This window comes from Schistocerca piceifrons, chromosome 6 (assembly GCF_021461385.2).
Source record: "Schistocerca piceifrons isolate TAMUIC-IGC-003096 chromosome 6, iqSchPice1.1, whole genome shotgun sequence".
Lineage (NCBI taxonomy): Eukaryota > Metazoa > Arthropoda > Insecta > Orthoptera > Acrididae > Schistocerca > Schistocerca piceifrons.
In genome coordinates this window covers 203568727-203588389 of record NC_060143.1, presented here as the reverse complement: position 1 = coordinate 203588389, position 19663 = coordinate 203568727, and the positions used below count along the sequence as shown (strand labels likewise).

At 42.4% G+C, this 19663-nt stretch overlaps 1 protein-coding gene across 2 annotated transcripts in view; it reads right to left on the bottom strand.

Moving 5' to 3' along the window:
• Nucleotides 1–19663, bottom strand: part of LOC124802532 (protein EFR3 homolog cmp44E) — an 87559-nt gene that overhangs the window by 15264 nt on the left and 52632 nt on the right. For both annotated transcript variants that reach the window (XM_047263386.1, XM_047263387.1), the window contains exon 14: nucleotides 6765–6942. In XM_047263386.1, coding sequence (XP_047119342.1) covers nucleotides 6765–6942 — 178 coding nt within the window. The remainder of the gene's footprint in view (nucleotides 1–6764; nucleotides 6943–19663) is intronic.

The window sequence follows — 19663 nt, the reverse complement described above, 5'->3', positions numbered from 1 at the left end:
AGAATAGAGTCATGATTTACAGTATCAAAAGCTTTAGTGAGGTCACAAAAAATACCAGATGCACACACATTCTATTTGCAGACATCTCTGACATTTGTGACCGCTTCATTTATTGCACAAGTTGCACTGCAGCCTTTCCAAAAACCATATCAGTTATGCAATTTAAACTGTATAATCAACTACAATTTTCTGTTTGATCATGTGCAGTCCTTTCAAAAAATTTTGAGGAAATTGGTAACAATGAAATGCGTCTATAGCTGCCAGTTTAATCTTGTTTGCCCTTTTTGGTTGAACTTCAGCATATTTTAATTGATCTGGAAAACATCCCTCAACAAAAGACTGATCAACTGTTATAAGACAGTGGATGTGCAATACAATGACAGACATTTTTATTATTCAGATGGGAACCTCATCCTAATCCACAGAGTTTACATTTTTTTGGACCTTTATGATATTTGTAAGTTCAGAGCTCTAAACAGGGGATAACTTATGGCCTCTATTATTTCTGTCTGTCATAATGAAATTTCCAGATTTCTATTTAGTGGTTTTAAGTCACCAATTGTACTACAATTTCTGGAGAAGTCCTTGAAGGATTCATGTATGGAACTGGGATCTCTAACAGCTCTATTGGTTGTCATTAGCTCAGAGGAGCATTTTCCTCTCCATTTCATCGTCAACTTCATTTCTTATAACAGAGCAAACCCCTTTTTTGTATACTTGTTTACAGTACATTTTGTCGGTTTAACTAAAATAACCTTAAGAAAAATATTTATGTCCATCTAAGAGGTAAGACTATAACAAATATATGCATCAGCTGATGAGTCTTCACAAAACAAAAACTTTCACTACTTTACTCTAATCTTGTAGCCTCCATGACCTTACTTGTAAGTGGCATGTATTGTGGTTTTGAGTCAAAGTCCAGTTTGATGTACCTGTACATGCTAGTCTACCATGTGCAAGTATCTTCATCTCTTTGTAACTGGTGCAACCTTGATCTGTTCGAACCAGTTCCCTATAGTCAAGCCTTGGCCTCCCTCTACAATTTTTATCCCATATCAACTGATCCAGTCAAGCAAAGTTGTGGTATAAGTTTCTTTACTCCGCAATTCTATTCGGCACTTCCTCATAAGTTATCTGACCTTACACATCAACGTTCAGCATTCTCCTGTATCATTAGTGCCACCATTCAAAAGCTCCTGTTCTCTTCTGATATGTACCATTTATTGTCCAAATTTCACTTCAGTACAAGTCTCAACTCTAGACAAATACCTTAAGGAAAGATTTCCTGATATTTTTTTTTCAATTCTCTCAGCACTGATATAATTTAAATACATTGCATTACTCTTGTTTTACTTTTGTTGATTTTCGTCTTAAAACATCTTACAAGATACTATCCTTTCTGTTTAATTAGTTCTTATATCATATACTGAAGTTTAATTCACTTTCCAAATTTCTCTTTGGTTTCCTTTACTGCTAGCCCCATATACATCAGGGACAGGCTGAAAGCCTCTCCAGCACCCTTCTCAACTACTACTTGCCTTTCATGTCTTGATTTATTACTGCAATCTGGTTTCTGTATAAGCTATAGATGATATTATGCTCCCCGTGTTTTATCCTTGCTGTCTTCAGATTTCAGAGAGTGCATTCAAATCAACATTGTCAAAAGTTTTCTCCCAATATCATAACTCCAGGTGTAGGTCCAATATGTCTGTGGAATGCACACATCAGGGCATCTAGCATGAAGCTGTCCTTGAAGTAACCAAAATGTAAAGGTTTGATGTGTCACTGTGGTGTCAACTGCTGCTCAAATTGCTGCTGCAAATACAGTAGGATGCACCACAGCTATACATTGAACATGATGGTCTTCTCTTTTGGTAGTGCCATGTGATCATCCAGAGCCTGGTCTTCTTGCAATTACATATTTTCATAACCACTGGTGCCGGCAATTGTGCACAGTTGACAATGGCATCTTTGTCGCCTTACAGGCATTCTTGAGTAACATCAATTCATATGTCCAGTCTCACAGGTAACTAATGCTTATGACCGTTACAGCATGTATTTAAAGCAAATCTGATTTTAATCTTCACAGTGGCACTACTAGCACCACTCTTAAGAGAGCGGCACAAAATTTTAATAAACATCGTCTTTCAGTTGTAGAAAGATGCCTACCAACTTCTGTTGATGTTGCACAACTCCTCCTTGGTGTCAATTTTTTTTCCATCAATGTATTAATGTGGAATCCAAACTGATCATCCCCAAGGTCAGCTTCTACCAGTCCTTCTTGACTTAACTTGACTTAGTTCCCGTCATTCCCTCTGGAACATAAGGCCGTGATGAAATTCTTTCACTTGGTAGGATTTCTAGCAAGTCTCTTCACTTCACTCCAGGTGTCCCCATCCTCTGCAGCTTCTCTCTCGATCGTCCTTTTCTGGGTCTGTTTGGGGCAGCCACATTTTCTAACTCCTTGAGGGTTCCAGTCTAGAACCACTCTTTCAACAGCTCCATCTAGTTTCCTCAATGTATGCCCAATCCAGTTCCATTTTCTTTCCTTGAATTGTATATAGATTGGTTGCTGATTTGTCTCCCTCTAAAAAACTTCATTTGTCATTATATCTGGCCATCTCACATTTAAAATACGCTGGAGACAACAGTTGATAAAAACTTGGAGCTGGTTTTTAATGTGGTTAGTCAACTTCCAAGTTTCACAACCATACAACAGAACAGCCTTCACATTGCTAATGAAAAGCCAGAGTTTGGTCTTCTTTGATATGTTCCTATTTCTCCAAATAGGGTACAGTTGTACAAATGCACCATTTGCTTTGTGGATGCAACTATGGATGTCCTCCTCAGTGCCTCCTGTAGTCGTGACTATACTTCCGAGATAGAGGAAAGATTGGACCTGCTCTATGTCCTCTCCATTAATGGCCAGCCTATTCGTGATGGTCAAACTTATCCACATTTCTTTGGTTTTGCGAACATTTATCGTGAGGTCTGCAACTTCTGCCTCTCTCTGTAACCTGGCCAGTTTCTCTTCAATGCCTCGATATCGTTGTGTCATTAGGCAGACGTCATCTGTGAAATCTAAATCTTCGAGCCTATTACGCATCCGCCATTGCACACCTCTCTTCTGTCCCCCCATAACTCTCTTCATCACATGGTCCAACACCAAAAGAAATAGTGTTGGCAAAAGATTACACCCTTGTCGTACTCCCGAATTAACTTGGAAAGGCTCTGTTACTTCTCCATTATGTAGTACTTGGCATTCATTCATAGTCTTCATACATTTCCTCGATGATGTTAATAATCTCCGTTGGAATGCCATATTTTGCAAGTGTATCCCACATGACTCTTTGACAGAGTCGAAAGCCTTTTCAAAATTAATGAAGGTTAGGTACAGGGTGTGTTTCCACTCCACACTTTGTTCCAAAATAATTCTGAGAGTATTGATAAGGTACACACAGCTATGATGTTTTCTAAAACCTGCCTGCTCTCTCCTCAGTTGTGCTTCCACAGAATCCTTAATGCAGTTTAAAATGATCCTCGAAAGTATCTTACTCGGTACTGACAGTAGGGTAATACCCCACCAGTTGTTGCAGTTAGTAAAATCTCCTTTTTTTGGGTATTTTCACAATAATACCTCATTTCCAATCTGTGGTCCTTCTGATCTTCTGTAAATGTTTAGAGTACCTTTCAGCCATGACTTACTATTGTTCAGTAATAGTCACAACTGTCGATACTTGCCTTCTTTGGAATTGAAATTATTACATTCTTCTTGAAGTCAGGGTATTTTGCCTGTCTCACATACCTTGCGTACTAGGTGGAATAGTTTTGTTACAGGGTGTCCATACTTCTTAGGGAATGCCGTCTACTCCAGGTGCCTCTCCTTGACTTGTCTTTCAGTGCTCTGTCAAATTCTTCTCACAGTACCACAACTTCCATCTAATCTTCACGTCCTTCTTCTTACTTTTCATCGGACTTGTCTTTTTGCCTATTTGATCCTCTGCTCCTTTCCCTATTTAATCTCTCAAAGCTACCCATTCATCTTCCATTCTATTTCTTTTCAATTACTGCCTGGTGCTCCCTTTGAAATTCTCAATGATCACTAGTTCTTACAATTTATTCAGGTCTCATCTTAATTTGCTTACCTTTTTGGGATTTCTTCAGTTTTAATCTGCAACTCATAACCAAAAAGTTATGCTAAAACAATCCTGTTGGAAGAACATCTGCAACTGAGCATAATACCAGAGGTTGAAAATATCGCTTCAGTTGTAAAGTTCTTTTATTATCACACAACCAGTTTCCAAATCTGATTTTGAAATTTCTGTCTTAGCATTAAATAATCTATATATTACTTGTGCCTGTGTAACATTCTACCATGTGGCTTCCCCTTTGATTGCTCACCCCCCCCCCCCCCTGTCTACGTTCTTCCATTATGTTTTCCCTCCCTTCTTTCTCTTCTTATCAAATTCCAGTCCCCCATTACATTTAAATTTCCATTTCCCTTAAAATACTGAATAATTTATTGTATCCCATTCATTTTTTAAACCTCTTCATCACCTACATGGCTGTTATGCATACATACTTGCACTATTGTGGTGGGTCTTGGCTTTATGTCTATCACGAGGCCATTCATATTAATTCTCCCATATCCCCATTTTCTTATTAATTATCTGACCTGTTCCCATATTATGCCTATTGGACTCTGTGTTGATTATCAAGCACTTACCTGAACAGAAATCCTGTTCTTCCTACCACTGCCCTTCACTAGAGCTCCCTTTATCTAACTTCAACCTATCCATTTCTCTTTTCAAGTTCTCTAATCTACTTACCTGATTACGGGATCTAATACCCAAGCTGCTATTTCTAGAATACCTGGTTTATTTTTTCTGATGCCAACATCCTCAGAAGGATGCCATCATTGAACAGAGCTGCTGGCCCTCAGGAAATTTAATGGCTGTAGTTTCCTCTTGCTTTCAGCTGTCACAGTACCAAGACAATGGGGCCATTTTAGCTAATGTTACAATGTCATATAAGTCAAATATCCAGACTGTCGTCCCTGGTCCCTGCATCTACTGAAAATAAGAGCGTCTATGTGCCCTTGACTGAAAAGACTGCCACCAATCTTCAGGAACCATATGTCTATCTGTTCTCTTGATAGATAATCTTCAATGTGATTACACCTATGGTATGGCTGGCTGTATTACTGAGGTGCAGAAGCCACCTCATGGTAACATGCTCCATTGTTCATGGGGAGATGTGATACTTATGGATCTTATTGTTCCTCTGGACTAAAACTATTCTATTGCCATTTTACTGACAAGTCTCCCAATACTGTTCATCACTGTGAACCAAAAGCCAAGTGTACACTTAGAAAAAAAGTAACAACATACTCAAATAATAATTGTCCAACAGAGATTTCCTACAAAAAAATAGACTGATGAGACCATGAGAGCCAGCATACTTAAAAAGGGTTGTTAAAAGAGTAATTCTTAAATAACACAAGGTATAAAGTCAATCATTATTGCAAAAACACAGAGTAAGGGTTGGTCAAAAAGTAAGAAACCATAAACTAACAATAAAACACTTCTTGCTTTAAAATATAAAGCATCCCACTAGATAATCTGATTCTCCAGATCTGTATCCTTCTGTAAGCCCAACATTCCTTTCACCCTAAGGAATGCTGACAATATTTGCATATAGACAAATCAAAGAAATTAACAATGTAGTCCAAATTCAGTATTATCAAAACGTTCTTGATATGTGTGCATTTTACCGGGTTGTTATAATTAAAGTGCAGTTAACACGGAGAACCAGCATGGGCTGTAATTATTGCATCGCAGTGAAACCTGATAGACATCCTAATGTGTTAATGTGGGACTGATTTATGCTTAAAAAAAAAATTAGTTCCAATTTTGGCCATCACCTTGTCGCCACCTCGAGTGCTCACACTAAACAAATGAAATTGAGTAAGCACCAGTTAATACTAAAATCAACATTATGCCTTTCTCACTAGCTTGACATTTTCTGCTCACGTTCAGTTCCTAATCCATTACCTATGGAAACATTTCTATATAACTTTGCTGTTGGATTTACAGTGCCAGATTTGCACCTGGTGGCCAAAATTGGAACCAATTATTTTCCAGTGAAAATTAGTCTCGCATTAATGCATTAGAATATCTACCAAGTTTCGCTACCATATGAAAATTGCAGCCCATACTGGAGCTCTGTGAGTAGCTGCACTTTAATTATAAGCACTTGGTATCAGTGACAACAATGGGTCATAAAAGAGTAGTGTAACACTATTTTTATACAAAAGAGCACTGCACACAGCATGTCAATCTACCCCTGTAAGCACCAGTATACTTGAATAGTTAACTTTTGATTGAAATCTGTTGATGAATAAACAGTTATTAACATTTCAGTTCTGAACTGCATAGAGGAGAATGGTGAAGATTTCTCACCAATACAATCATTAATTGTAGTATACATTCCTCCATGCCGTAAGAGAAAGTGTGAATAAGGCAGTCACCACTTACATTTTTTTATAACTGACTTCTTGCTTGTAATAATGCACAGGAATAATTAACTCCTTCTCATGTTAAGACTTATTGCTCTGATTTTTATCCAGTTCATGATGAGCAATGATACTACTTAAAATGGCAAAGACTCAAAGCTGAACAATGTCGTTCTCTGATGTACATTGGCAGCCAGTCCAATCCAAAGACGTTCTCTATACTCTAGTTTAGTTGGTCACAGTTGCATACCTGCAAAAGGAGCGGCTGACTGGAGCCGTGTAGCATCCATGCCTGCATTCCTGAGCTTCTCAGCAACCACTGCCTGGTCAACCAACAGCTCTGCCGGTATAGGGCCTGGCTCCACATCATACCTTGCCAACAACTCCGGTAACAGGTAAGGAGCCATAGTTTGTCGTAAGATGATGATCTGTCAAATTATTCACATTAAAACTGATCATTAATGACCAAATATTACATATTGAACACATGTAAAACATTTAGAAATACATCTATCTGCAAGTTTTGTAATTTGATAAATAAATCAAACAATTTGGTGGAAAATTTAAATATATGTACTTTACTTGACATCTATTATCACTGTATGTATTATGAAATTGTCAAATGCTTTAGAGAGTGGGACGTGGTTCAACAGAATTTGTTAATGATTATTTTATAGATGATGTTTCTTTTATGGAAAGAACCCGTAGCAGGCGGAAGAGTGCCAGTACGGGGTGGGATGGGGGTGTACGGGAAAAGTCCTTCCCACTGCTCTGTTCCAACCCCCATGGCTACCTACGGTCAGCAGTACTGGGCATATAAAAAATATTGCCTTACTACCAGACGTCATTCTCAGCATTTTGTGCCATGTTCTGTAGTTCTCGGTGTAAGCTCTCCAGTTTTATTTCATTTGTGCATTATATTACCTAGTTATTTATATCTGTGTGATTGCTGTGTTGTTTCTCATTTGCAAAGAAAAGTGCTTAGTTCAGTAATTAGTAAATCAGTGTTCACCAGTATAATTTCATCTGGCTCCACAATGTCGTGACAAGGATGTCAGATCGCAAGAAGGGACAGATGAGTAATGGTGAGTATAGGAAATAACAAGAAATATTATAAAATCATGTGATCAGAAAGCTAGGGAAAGAAGTTTTACACACACTGATTGGCAAAGAAACAGCAGCACTTCAGTTTCCTAAACATTTTTTTTATTTAAATTTTTTATTTTAAAGTCCAGTCCCTTTAATGGCACTAATCTACTATTTTATGATAAAATATTGTGGTACAGTCCCATCTAGGTGGAACAATGGAAAAAGATTATAAACAAATTAAGTCACAGATATGGATGTAACTTGTATGGATTGAAATTTCAAGCAAATTTTAAGGACTCTCCTGAAGGTAATGAAACTCTCTTTTGGATTTTTATACTTCAATTTACAGATTTCTCTTTGCATCTTCGAAAGCCTTCCTCTTGAGGGCCGCCTTAGGTCCTGTAGGGTCTCTGAATGACGAGAGTACCTTCTACCCCGCTGGTCCCACACCCGTTCAATTGGATTCAAATGAGGACTTTGAGTGGGCTAAGCCACAACACGAATCTTACTTCATCCAAAAACTCTTGCACAATTCTCACAACAGGTGGGCATACGTGGTCGTGCATTCATGTCAAACCACCACCAATAAATGACACAAAAGGCACAACATGCTCCAGAAGGATTTACTCCATACACTGAAGTGCTTCAAGGCTCCCTTGCTCCACAAAGACCAAATCTGTCCTTGCAGTCATAGTGATTCCCACCCATGCCATCATCCTGGATGAGAATGTGCAAGAGGAATTACTTTCCCCTAGCTTTCTTCACTCTCTCTCTGTACTGTCCAATGATTGCAGGCAAATCACGACTTATCAGTGAACAAAACTTGTTCCCATCGTCATACTATTTAACCGCGATATTCCCTTACAAAATGTAGTCGAGCTATGCGATGCCCTCCGGTGATTTCTGCAGTTTTGTAGTTTAGTGGCGATGGTGTGATGTTTGTGTAGAACTTAAAAGATGAAAGAAGTGGTTGTCTCTTGCTGGTGCTGCTCTTTTCAGGCCTGATATTGGTTTCTTTACATAGGCTCCAGTTTCCCTGTACCTTCTAATGGTTCTGAAAACTGTGGAAGGTGTAGTAATCAATGCTTTTGAAATGTAATCCATGCTATGACTATCTTCCACTACAGCAACAGAAGTTGCGGAATCCTCAGGACTTAATGGCATGTTTACTCCAGAAAACTGATAATGATAACCACAGATAGATCCTGCAAATGTGTGGTTGAAAGGGGTAAAACACAAGGTACAACAATAAGTGCTACAAGAGTGGGAAAACATCAATTCCTCACATTCAGTGTTGTGTTTTTCAGCTTGCAAGGGAAATAACAGTTAAGGCTAATGGAATAAGCAATTGATGTAAAGCATTTTTTGTGTCAGTGTATCTAGTCAAAGTAGTCAGCATGCTGTAAATTATGCTGGCATATCTGTAATAACAGAATACCACATTAGCTCAGTGGTATTATACCAGAGTACAGATGCATAGGTCTCATGTTAGATCCCTGGACAGACAGGATTTTTATCTGTCATTCTGTGTTTCATTCATTTTTGTCAATGTTTTTGAATATGAAAAATGCCAAGTTTCACTGTGATTTGGAATCCATATTGGAAGAAGGCAATGACATACCACTTCTAATAGCACAATGCCTAGTAAAGGATAGTGTTGTTCCACTCAACCTTACGGGTGATGACAGCTTTACTTACATGGAAGAACTACTATAAAAATTCAAAGGGAGGTAATTTCTACCAGTGAACCCTCCTTTAAATTCCTGGTAAAAGGCATCAAAGATCAACATAATACAAGTTTCACTGCAATTGTTCCAATGGCGATGTGATATGAGATACTGTAAGGCATTACTACTCAGTGGAGAAGAGAGTCCACTCTGCAATAAAGCTCCTCACAGCAAGCAGGTAAAGAACTGAATTACTATGGTGTGTTGACACATTAAGGAGAGTGTTGCACAGGATGAGGATCAAATTTTGACTACATTGTTTATTTAAGACACGAAGGAATTACAGACATAGGCTGTGAGTGTGCACTCATTATATCAATGGGGCAAGTTGAAAATTTATGCGAGACCGGGATTCCCACCACGGTCTCCTGCTTACTAGAGAGATGCGCTGACCACTGCACCGTCCTGACACATCAGTCATCACAGATGTGTGGACTGCCCTAGCATATCTCCCATCAGATCCAAAGTCTTAACTTATCCACACGCTACTAATATAATGCCCCTTGCCCATTATGCTCATTATTCGTGGCATTTTGCTGACTCCTGTAAGAGATTGAGCCAGGTGTGCATTAGCACTGAAGAGATCACTGGCTGTCCTCACTTCAATTATATGTGATGTCTGTTCTTTCGGAACTTGAATGAACAAGTATAAATTTGAAAAGCTGGTATAAAGACCTTGTTGGCCAAAATCTAACTTCCAGACAGTCTTTTTGTTGTGCCTCTCTGTGACTCAGCATCCCCATTAGATGGTGAATAGTCATCCTCAGTGCATTTAAACCAAGCCATGTAGATTCATCAAACTTCTGACAAAACTTTACTATACAATTTTCACATGTAGATAGCCAGATTCTAATCCGACTATGTACATGTTCAAGTCGTATAGCAACATGTTTTGTCACAAGCTTGATGAGTCTATGTGACTCAGTTTAAATGCATTGAGGAGAGCTATTCAACAGCTGAAACCTAGATCTGCAGCAAAATACAGATTGAAGTTGAGACAGATTATTGAATTCCTTTGCCTTTTTTGTTACATATGTTGGCTTGGATTCAAGAGAGGCAGAGAATTAATAAACAGCTCTTATGTAATTTAAAAAAGTAACCTTACTGTTAAATACAGCAGTTGGACAAAAATATGGAAACACTGAACATAAATGGAATTGCTAGCCATGCCACAGGTTGCGCTGATGTATTTGTCTGTGAATGGCACCTGCACTACATCCTCAACACGTTGCAAGTGTCAGTCATGGTCAGAACAATGTTCAGTGTAATTGTGGTGCATTATGTTGGACATAAGTGAATTTGGACAAGGTAAAATTGTTGGTGTCCCTAAGGTGGGTGGTTCTGTAACCAACATAGCCAAAATGTTGGTGTTTCAAGAGCCATTGTATCAAAGATTTATACCACACACAGGGAAAGTGGAAAATCATCATCTGCTATGTCACAGCTTGACGAAAATGTGCGTTGAGTGATCGTGATATATGGTCAATGAAGAGATTTATGACTACAGTTGCAAAGGTCACTGCAGATTGGTTGGTTGGTTTAAAAGAGGGGGGAAGGAATCAAACTACAAGGTCATCGGTCCCTTGTTCCGAAGGAAACAATACCACAAGGGTGACAACAAGACAATGAGACAACACAAAACAGAATGAAAGGAAAAACCATGAGAACTCAAGGGCAACAAACACTTAAATGGACAAAAGGGGCAAGAAAACCACGAAGGCACAAGAAACAGATAGAATGGGTTAAAACAAGAAAGCAGGTTACCATGGATGGCTGACCATGAGGATAAAAAGGAAAAGCCAGCCACTCTGCAACGCATTAAAACCCCCACCCAGAAACCACTAGGGTGGAGGACAAACGACATGTGCTAAAACTTAGAGCAAATGATAAAACTCACCCACACAAATAAAACGTAAAACTAAAGCTGCTGTTGAGGCATTGTCACCCAACAACAAAGGTAGGGTGCTGGGAAGGTTAAAAGACCGCTGTAAAAGTGGGCAGTCCAGCAAGAGATAGACGACCGTCATTCGTGAGCCACAGCGACACCGAGGTGGGTCCTTGCGACGGAGGAGGTAACCATGCGTCAGCCACGTATGGCCAATGCGGATCTGACAGACAACCACAGAGTCCCTGCGAGAGGCATGCACAGACGTCTTATACTTCATAGTTTCCTTAATGCCACACAGCTTGTTGTGTGTACTCAGGTTATGCCATTCGGTCTCTCAAAGCCGCTAAACCTTGCAGCGTAATACTGAACACAGGTCAGTTTCAGAGAAGACGATCTCCATAAGCAGTTTCTGTGAATCTTGTTTGTCCAGCCTGTCAGCAAGTTCGTCGCCTGGAATTCCGATGTGATCAGGGGTCCAGACAAACATCACTGAACAATTGGACCGTTCCAGGGCATAGATGGACTCCTGGATGGTCGCCATCAAAGGATGAGGAAAGGATGAGGAGGGTAGCACTGGTCGATAGCTTGTAGGCTGCTCAAGGAGTCAGTACACAGGACAAATGACTCGCCTGGGCATGAGCGGATGTGCTCATGAGCACAAGATATGGCCACCAGCTCTGCAGTGAAAACACTGCAGCCATCTGGCAAGGAGTGCTGTTCTATATGCCCCGATGAACATAGGCAAAGCCAACGTCACCATCAGCCACTGAGCCATTGGTGTAAACCACTTCATGGCCCGGGGACATGTCGAGAAACGAGAGGATGTGAGAGCGGAGAGTCCAGGTTTAACTGAGTCCTTAGGGCCATGTGAAAGGTCCAGGCAAAGCCGCGACCTAGGTGTACACCATGGAGGTGTTCGTGAATGAACCTGAAGATAAGTGGTAAAGGCAATGACTCCAGTTTGGAGAGAAGGGATCGCACACGAACTGCAATTGGAAGCACACGAACTGCAATTGGAAGTCCTGACCTGGGCAGCTGATGCAGGAGATGAACTGCTGTGGATGGGAAAAGGAGACGCTAATTTGGATGCGCAGGAGAACTGCAAAAGTGTGCAATGTAACTGGAGACCAATTGCGCACGCCTAACCTGCAATGGAGGGACTCCGGCCTCCACAAGGATGCTGGTCACCAGACTCTTCCTAAAAGTTCCTCTCGATAGGCGATCACCACAGTGGTGCACTGGGTCAAGTAAACGCAACACTGAGGATGCCGCTGAACCATAAACGAGACTCCCGCAGTCAAGGCGGAATTGAACAAGGGCTCTGTAGAGGTGCAGCAGGTGCAGCAGTGTAGAGCGATCTGCACCCCAGTTGGTGTTGCTCAGGCAACGGAGGGCATTGAGGTGCTGCCAGCACTTCCACTTAAGCTGACAGAGGTGAGGAAGCCAAGTCAATCGAGCATCAAAAACCAGTCCTAAGAATTGGTATGTTTCCACTATAGTGAATAGATTGTCATTAAGGTAAAGTTCTGGTTCTGGATGAACGGTACAACAGTGACAGAAGTGCATAACACACGACTTTGCGGCCGAAAACTGGAAACTGTGGGCTAAAGCCCATGACTGCGCCTTGTTGATGACTCCCTGTAGGCGCCGCTCAGCAACACCAGTACTGGTGGAGCAGTACGAAAGGCAGAATTCATCTGCATGCAGAGATGGTGAGACAGACAGGCCTACAACTGCTGCTAGACCATTAATGGCCACTAAAAATAGAGATATACTCAATACAAAGCCCTGCAGGACCCCATTCTCCTGGATATGAGGCAAACTATGGGAGGCACCAACTTGGAAATGGAAAGTATGAAGCGACAGGAAATTTTGGATAAAAATAGGGAGCGGGCCTCGGAGGCCCCACTCGTATAATGTGGCAAGGATATGATGTCGCCAGGTGGTGTCATACGCTTTTCATAAATCAAAAAAGACGGCAACAAGGTGTTGGCGTCTGGAAAAGGCTGTTCGGATGGCAGACTCGAGGAACACAAGATTATCGGTGGTAGAGCGACCCTGGCGGAAGCTGCCCTGACATGGAACCAGCAGGCCACATGATTCCAGGACCCAACCCAACTGCCTACACACCATATGTTCCAGCAGCTTACAAAGAACATGGGTGAGGATGATGGGCCAATAGTTATTCACATCAAGTGGGTTTTTACCGGGTTTGAGCACTGGAATGATGTTTCTCTCCCGCCATTGCGATGGAAAGATGCCATTGTACTAGATCCGGTTGAAGATGATGAGATGTTGCTTGTAATCAGATGAGAGATGTTTAATCATCTGACTGTGGATCCAATCTGGCCCAGGAGCTGTGTCGGGGCAATGTGCAAGGGCACTGAGGAGCTCCCATTCTGTAAATGTGGCATTACAGGATTCACTGTGGCCTGTAGTGAACAAGAGGACTTTCCCTTCCAGCTGCCATTTGAGAGTGTGAAAGGCTGGAGGGCAATGCTCCAATGCTGAAGCCCAAGCATAGTGCTCAGCAAAGTGCTTGGCAATTGCGTTTGCGTCGGTAGATAACACACCAAAGTGATGTACGGCATCCAATGGTCGAGACATATCTCTCCGAACACTCCTGCTTCTGTCTTTTGATATGCTGGTGAACGCGGGCATGAAGCTGCTTAAAGACTATGAGGTACTCCAGGGAAGGGCGCCACTTATGCCGCTGTAGAGTTCGCCAATGCTCCTTAATTGTCTCAGCGACTTCTGGTGCTCACCAAGTGGCGTCTTTCGCCGGGGGCACCTGAAAGAGCGAGGGATCGCATTTTCCGCCGCATTAACGATTGTTGTAGTCACCTGCTCAACCATGACATTGATGTTACCATATGGGGGAGAGTCAACGGCGACCCCAGATGCAAAAGTTTCCCAGTCTGCCTTGTTTAAAGCCCTTCCGGGCAAGCGTCCATGGGCCTGATGCCGCGGCAGTGACAGGAAGATGGGGAAGTGGTCACTACCACACATGTCGTCATGTGCTCTCCAGTGGATGGATGGGAGAAGTCCTGGGCTGCAAATGGATAAATCAATGGCTGAGTAACTACCATGAGCCACACTGAAATGTGTGGGGGCCCCAGTATTTATTAAGAGGCAGAGGTCGAACTAAGATAGTAAAGTTTCGACATCTCTGCCTTGGCCAGTAAGCACGGTGCCACCCCAAAAGTAGGAAAGGTTTAGGGAGTTGATCAATCAGTGCAGCTAATACATCCAAGGGTACTGCACCATCTGGAGGAAGATATACATTGCAAACAGTTATTTCTTGTGTCACCCTTGTTCTGACAGCCACAGCTTCAAGAGGGGTTTGAAGGAGCACAGTTGCACTACAGACTAAGTTTAGGACATAAACACAAACTCCACCTGACACTCGATTATAGTTGCTATGGTTCCTGTAATATCCCTTATAGCCGTGGAGGGCAGGATCAGCATTGCAGGGAACCAGGTTTCCTGGAGGGCAATACAGAAAGCAGGTGTAATACTTAACAGCTGCCGTAAATCAGCCAGGCGGTGGAAAAAACAACCACAATTCCACTGGAGGATGACATCGTGAGACTGGGAAGGCATGGAACATTCAATGAGGCAGTTTACTCCTCAGGGTCACCTGTTGCCACCGCCTTATTGCCTGAGCAGTGTATATCCATTGTGTCTGAGGGTCTGGCAAGATCTAGGTCCTCAGCAGATGCCAGAATCTCCACCTCATCCCCAGACGCAGTGCTTGTAGGTAGCATAGCGGTGGTGTGGGTGCCACCGCAATTTCCTCGGTCTTAGATGTCTTCTTTTTGGACTTTTTCACTGCTCCTTGGGTATCTATGGCTGGGATGAGTGTGAAGCCCTACGACCAGCTGCTTTTGGGCACTCCAGCCACTGGCGGGTGTCATCTTTCCCACTAGCAGAAACCTGGGAAGTGAGTGACCCAAAGGACTTACGCTTCTCCGGCTGGGAAGTGGGGACTGGTGTCCCCGATAGTTGGAGGGGCAGTGCTCCTGAGGTAGCTGGTGTGGGAGCAACAGTGGGGAAATTGCCCCCCGCCTCCTCACCATCAAGGGGGAAGGTGTAGCCTTCTGGCTCTGAGAGCCGACTGGAATTCGCAGAACTGATGGGGCTACAACTGTTCTCGTAATGGCAGCATATGAGAGGATCATAGCCACAGGATGTAGGTGCTCATATTTTCTCTTAGCCTCAGTGTAGGTCAGTTGGTCCAGGGTCTTGTATTCCATGATTTTCCTCTCTTTCTGTAAAATCCTGCAGTCTGGCGAACAAGATGAATGATGCTCACCGCAGCTGACACAGATGGGAGGCGAGGCACATGGAGTATCGGGATGTGATGGATGTCCACAATCTCAACATGTGACGCTGGAAGGACAGCGGGAAGACATATGGACAAACTTCCAGCACTTACAACACCACATCGAGGGAGAGGTCTACTGCTTGACATCACAGCAGTAGAAAGAAGGTCCGTGTGGAATATAATACCCTGGACCATATTTAAGCTCTTATGTGGCGTGATGGTAACAGGAACATCCCCCACCTTGTTACAAGCGAGTAAAGCCCGTGACTGGACAGAGGATGCTGTTTTTAAAAAGACTAATCCAGAGCTCATTTTGGACAAGCACTCCACCTCCCCAAACTTGTCCTCTAAATGCTCTACAAAAAACTGTGGCTCATTGAAGAAAAGGAGTCCCCATTAGTTCTCGTACATACGAGGAACCAGGTTGAATAAGGTTCGCTGCCATCCTTAACCTAGCACTCCTCCCATGGTGTGGCCAGGGAGGGGAATGATTTAGGGTCGTACTTTCTTGCATTGTACTGAGACTTGGAACGCTTAGAGACTGCTGGTGTCACCAGCAAGTGATGACGTGGTACACTTCATTGTGCGTCATCTGCCCTGATGCCACCCACTCCGACCAGGAGCCCTCCCCGCAGGCGCCACCCAGCCGCAGCAAAAGCCACCAGGCAGGATGGCCGTTGCTGCGAGTCCCGATGCCCCAGGGCGACGGGCATCTACTCCTTGACATATGTGGGGACTTAATGGCACAGGCATCAGCAAAGCGATCCCTGTGTTGTCAGGGGGTACAACCAACAGGGTACACGGTGGCCCCATCACAACGGACTGGCTACCATGCTGGATATGAGGTGCAAGGAAGTCCACGGCCATTATTGGTGCAGAAAGCGACACTGCATAGTGCATGGTGGAAAACGCACCCAGGAAGGTGTCCTCACCCAAGAGATGGAGAATGAGCGGGACTGCAGTGAGACGACGAGAAAGTGGGCTAAAGGTCTCCATGCACGATGGATAAGATGCACCCTGTAAGACGCTCTTCGGGGAGGAGGGGGGGGGCGGGCGGGGGGGGGGGGGGGTCACTGCAGAATGAATGTCACACTCATGAAACCTTCCAGTACAAAAACAAAAACTACACAATGAGAGCTCCAGAAGCAGGGAATTGCAGAGAGAGCTGGAATTCCAAAACCAATCAGTGATTCAAATGCCCATAACAGGTAAATGTGATGCTGAAGTCATAAAATGTGAATGACAGAACAAAGGAAGAAAGTCATTTGGTCAGATGAGTCTTTTGTCACACCATGTCTAGCTCCTGGCAGAGTTTACATCACAAGAGTGCAACATGGCAGGGGTCAGTGATGGTTAGGGCAGCCATGTCATGGTATTCCATGCAGACCGTGGTTTCTCTGCAATGTCACATTACTTTCCATGATTATGTGACCATTTTGGAAGATCAGATCCATCACATGGTACAATGTTCATTCCACAATGGTGATGCTGTGCTGCAAGATGACAGGGCTCTGTTCACGCAGCTCGTATCATCCAGAACTGGTTTTGTGAACACGAGGATGAGTTATTGCATCTCCCCTGGCCACCACAGTCACCTGATTGAACCTTTGTGGTCTACTTTGGAGAGAAAGGTATGTGACGGCTATCCACTTCCACTCTCATTACCTGAACTTGCCACTATTTTGCAGGAAGAATGGTATAAGATTCTCTTGAAAACCATTCAGGACCTGTACCTATCCATTCCACGATGAATGGAAGATGTTTTCAATGCCAACAGTTTTCCTACAGTGTATTAAGTATGATAATGTCTTGTGTTTTTAGTGTTTCCATATTTTTATTTATACCTGTAAAAACAATACAACAACCAAAATAAAAGCAGTAGGTTTAAAACTTCATGTGTGACATCAAAATCTGCTACTGGGTAACATTCAAAGTTATGTTGCTCTGTTCTGCGCGTTGTTAACATGCCTGAATCCCCCTTGGCATGCTGTCTACAAGGTTGTCAAGCTGCTGCTATTCAAACATGCCACTCTGCAATGACAGCCTTTGTGAGGTCATTCAGTTTGTGAGGAAGACCCCTGTGAGGACATGATTCAGGTTTCAATTGCTCCCAAACGTACTCAATTGGGCTGATGTCAGCAGATACCACAGATGGTTCCATCCAGTTGATTCAGTCCTTCTAGAGGAACGTGTTTATCAGGTGGCTGCAGTACAATAGCTTGAAGGATCTTGTTACAATAAAGTGCAGCCATCAAATTATCCTCAGTAGGGAATTAGAGGCACCTGACATGCATACATGGTAGCAGTCCAATACTTGATTAAACTACCAACTGACCTACCTCCCTGCTGAACCAATGGGACTGTATGCCTTTAACATGTATTAGTATCTGGCCACCTCTACACTCTTCTACAACATCAGGCATCAGACAAATCCTGGATTTGTTGGTGAAGAAAATCCAATGCCACTAATCCAGGTTCCATTCCAGGTTCTCTCTCATCCACCTTCTTCGCACACTATGATATTTGAGGAGGAAATATATTGTTGTTTGCAACAGACACTTAGAGGCCAAATCGATCATGTGGAGATAAATGCATAGTGTTGGTTTGACACAGCCATTCAAGATGGCAGTGTGCTGTTCTCCTTGGAATATTCATGAGCCATGATTTTTAGGCTGTGGCCATTAGCACTGATTGCGGGTGACCACTATGAGGCAGATCTTCAGTGTTTTATGTTTCATGATGGTGGTTGAATGTCCATTTGACATCACTGTGGTGTACGCCAATTTGGTGGGTAACTTCTCATATGTATGTGTATTCTGAATTAGTTAGCTCTGCAGAAAGACATCATCCAAAAGCTTAGCGATGTCTTCACTTTAGCTACAGGCTAAACATAAACTATACAGTGAATTATTGCATTTACTCCTGTGCTTAAATGTAATTGCACCTGGAATTATTTTAAGAGGAGTTTTCCCTAAGTTTGATAACTAAGTGCTGGACAATGATGCAGCCTTCTGTTGAAAAGTTTGGCCTGTGACAGGACTTACCAGAGTGAATACTTGTGCTGGCTTCGAGTGTGCTGTGAAATTACAGTAAGGCAAGTTCTACACAGTTGTTATCTCGGTATCACTTAGCCGTGAGCACCTGGCACAGCTAGAAGGAGCTTAGCATGATGGGTAAAGTGCTTTCCATATAGGAAAGTCTTCGGAAAAGTTACCTTTGAGTGGAAACAGGAACGAGCAGCTGCCAATAACTGAGTACTGCTTATTCTACTGGGCTGGGGCAGAAAGGATTAGCGACAAGCAGTGAAGGTAAGTTATTGCAGCCTCTGTAAGGAGGAAAACCCACACAAGCACATATTGAGGACTTACATAAAACAGCTAAAATTGATGTTCCAAAAATTTCCAACAATGAGATGTAAATTCTGCTCACATAAACTGGGTGACGTATTAAAATACACCACGGCATGCAAAATTAGAAATCTCATTATCTTTATCCAACACCCACTATGCAAAAGTAACATCTGTGCAGTATTATTACGCAAATGCCTAAGCTATATTTTAAAGGTAAGGAAAGGGTACAGATGAAATAAAGGACCATACATTGCACCTTAGTAGTAAGTTATATCTATAATTTCTAGTGATTTAATCTAGTAGGTGTGAAAAGATGAACTTAGAAATGTTGCAAACTACTAATTTAAAATGACATACAAAATTATTTATACATTGTATAATATCAAATTAACAAGTGTTTTAGCATGATTCATAAAAGATGTCATATATGTAAATCAGCCAACTGGTTTGAAAACTGTAAATTTTATGCTGTGTTAAGTTATGATGATGCTGTTGGTACGTAGGCAGTAACAGTGATAGCCAATGACAGGATACATAGCTGTGGTGGTAGAGGAACACACAGGAAAGAAGGTAAGAAGAGTTGTTTGTAGATGAAATGGACACTTCATCCTGGGAGGGAGTGAACACTTCACGCTGTGAGATAGTGGTGGGAGGACTTCATGTGGAGAGACAGTACAGACAAGTTGGTCTTGTTACCTCCTAAGTGATAGACAGCCACATATTCAAAAGTCACCAGTTTCATTACAAACAATGGAAAAGGAAAGTTGT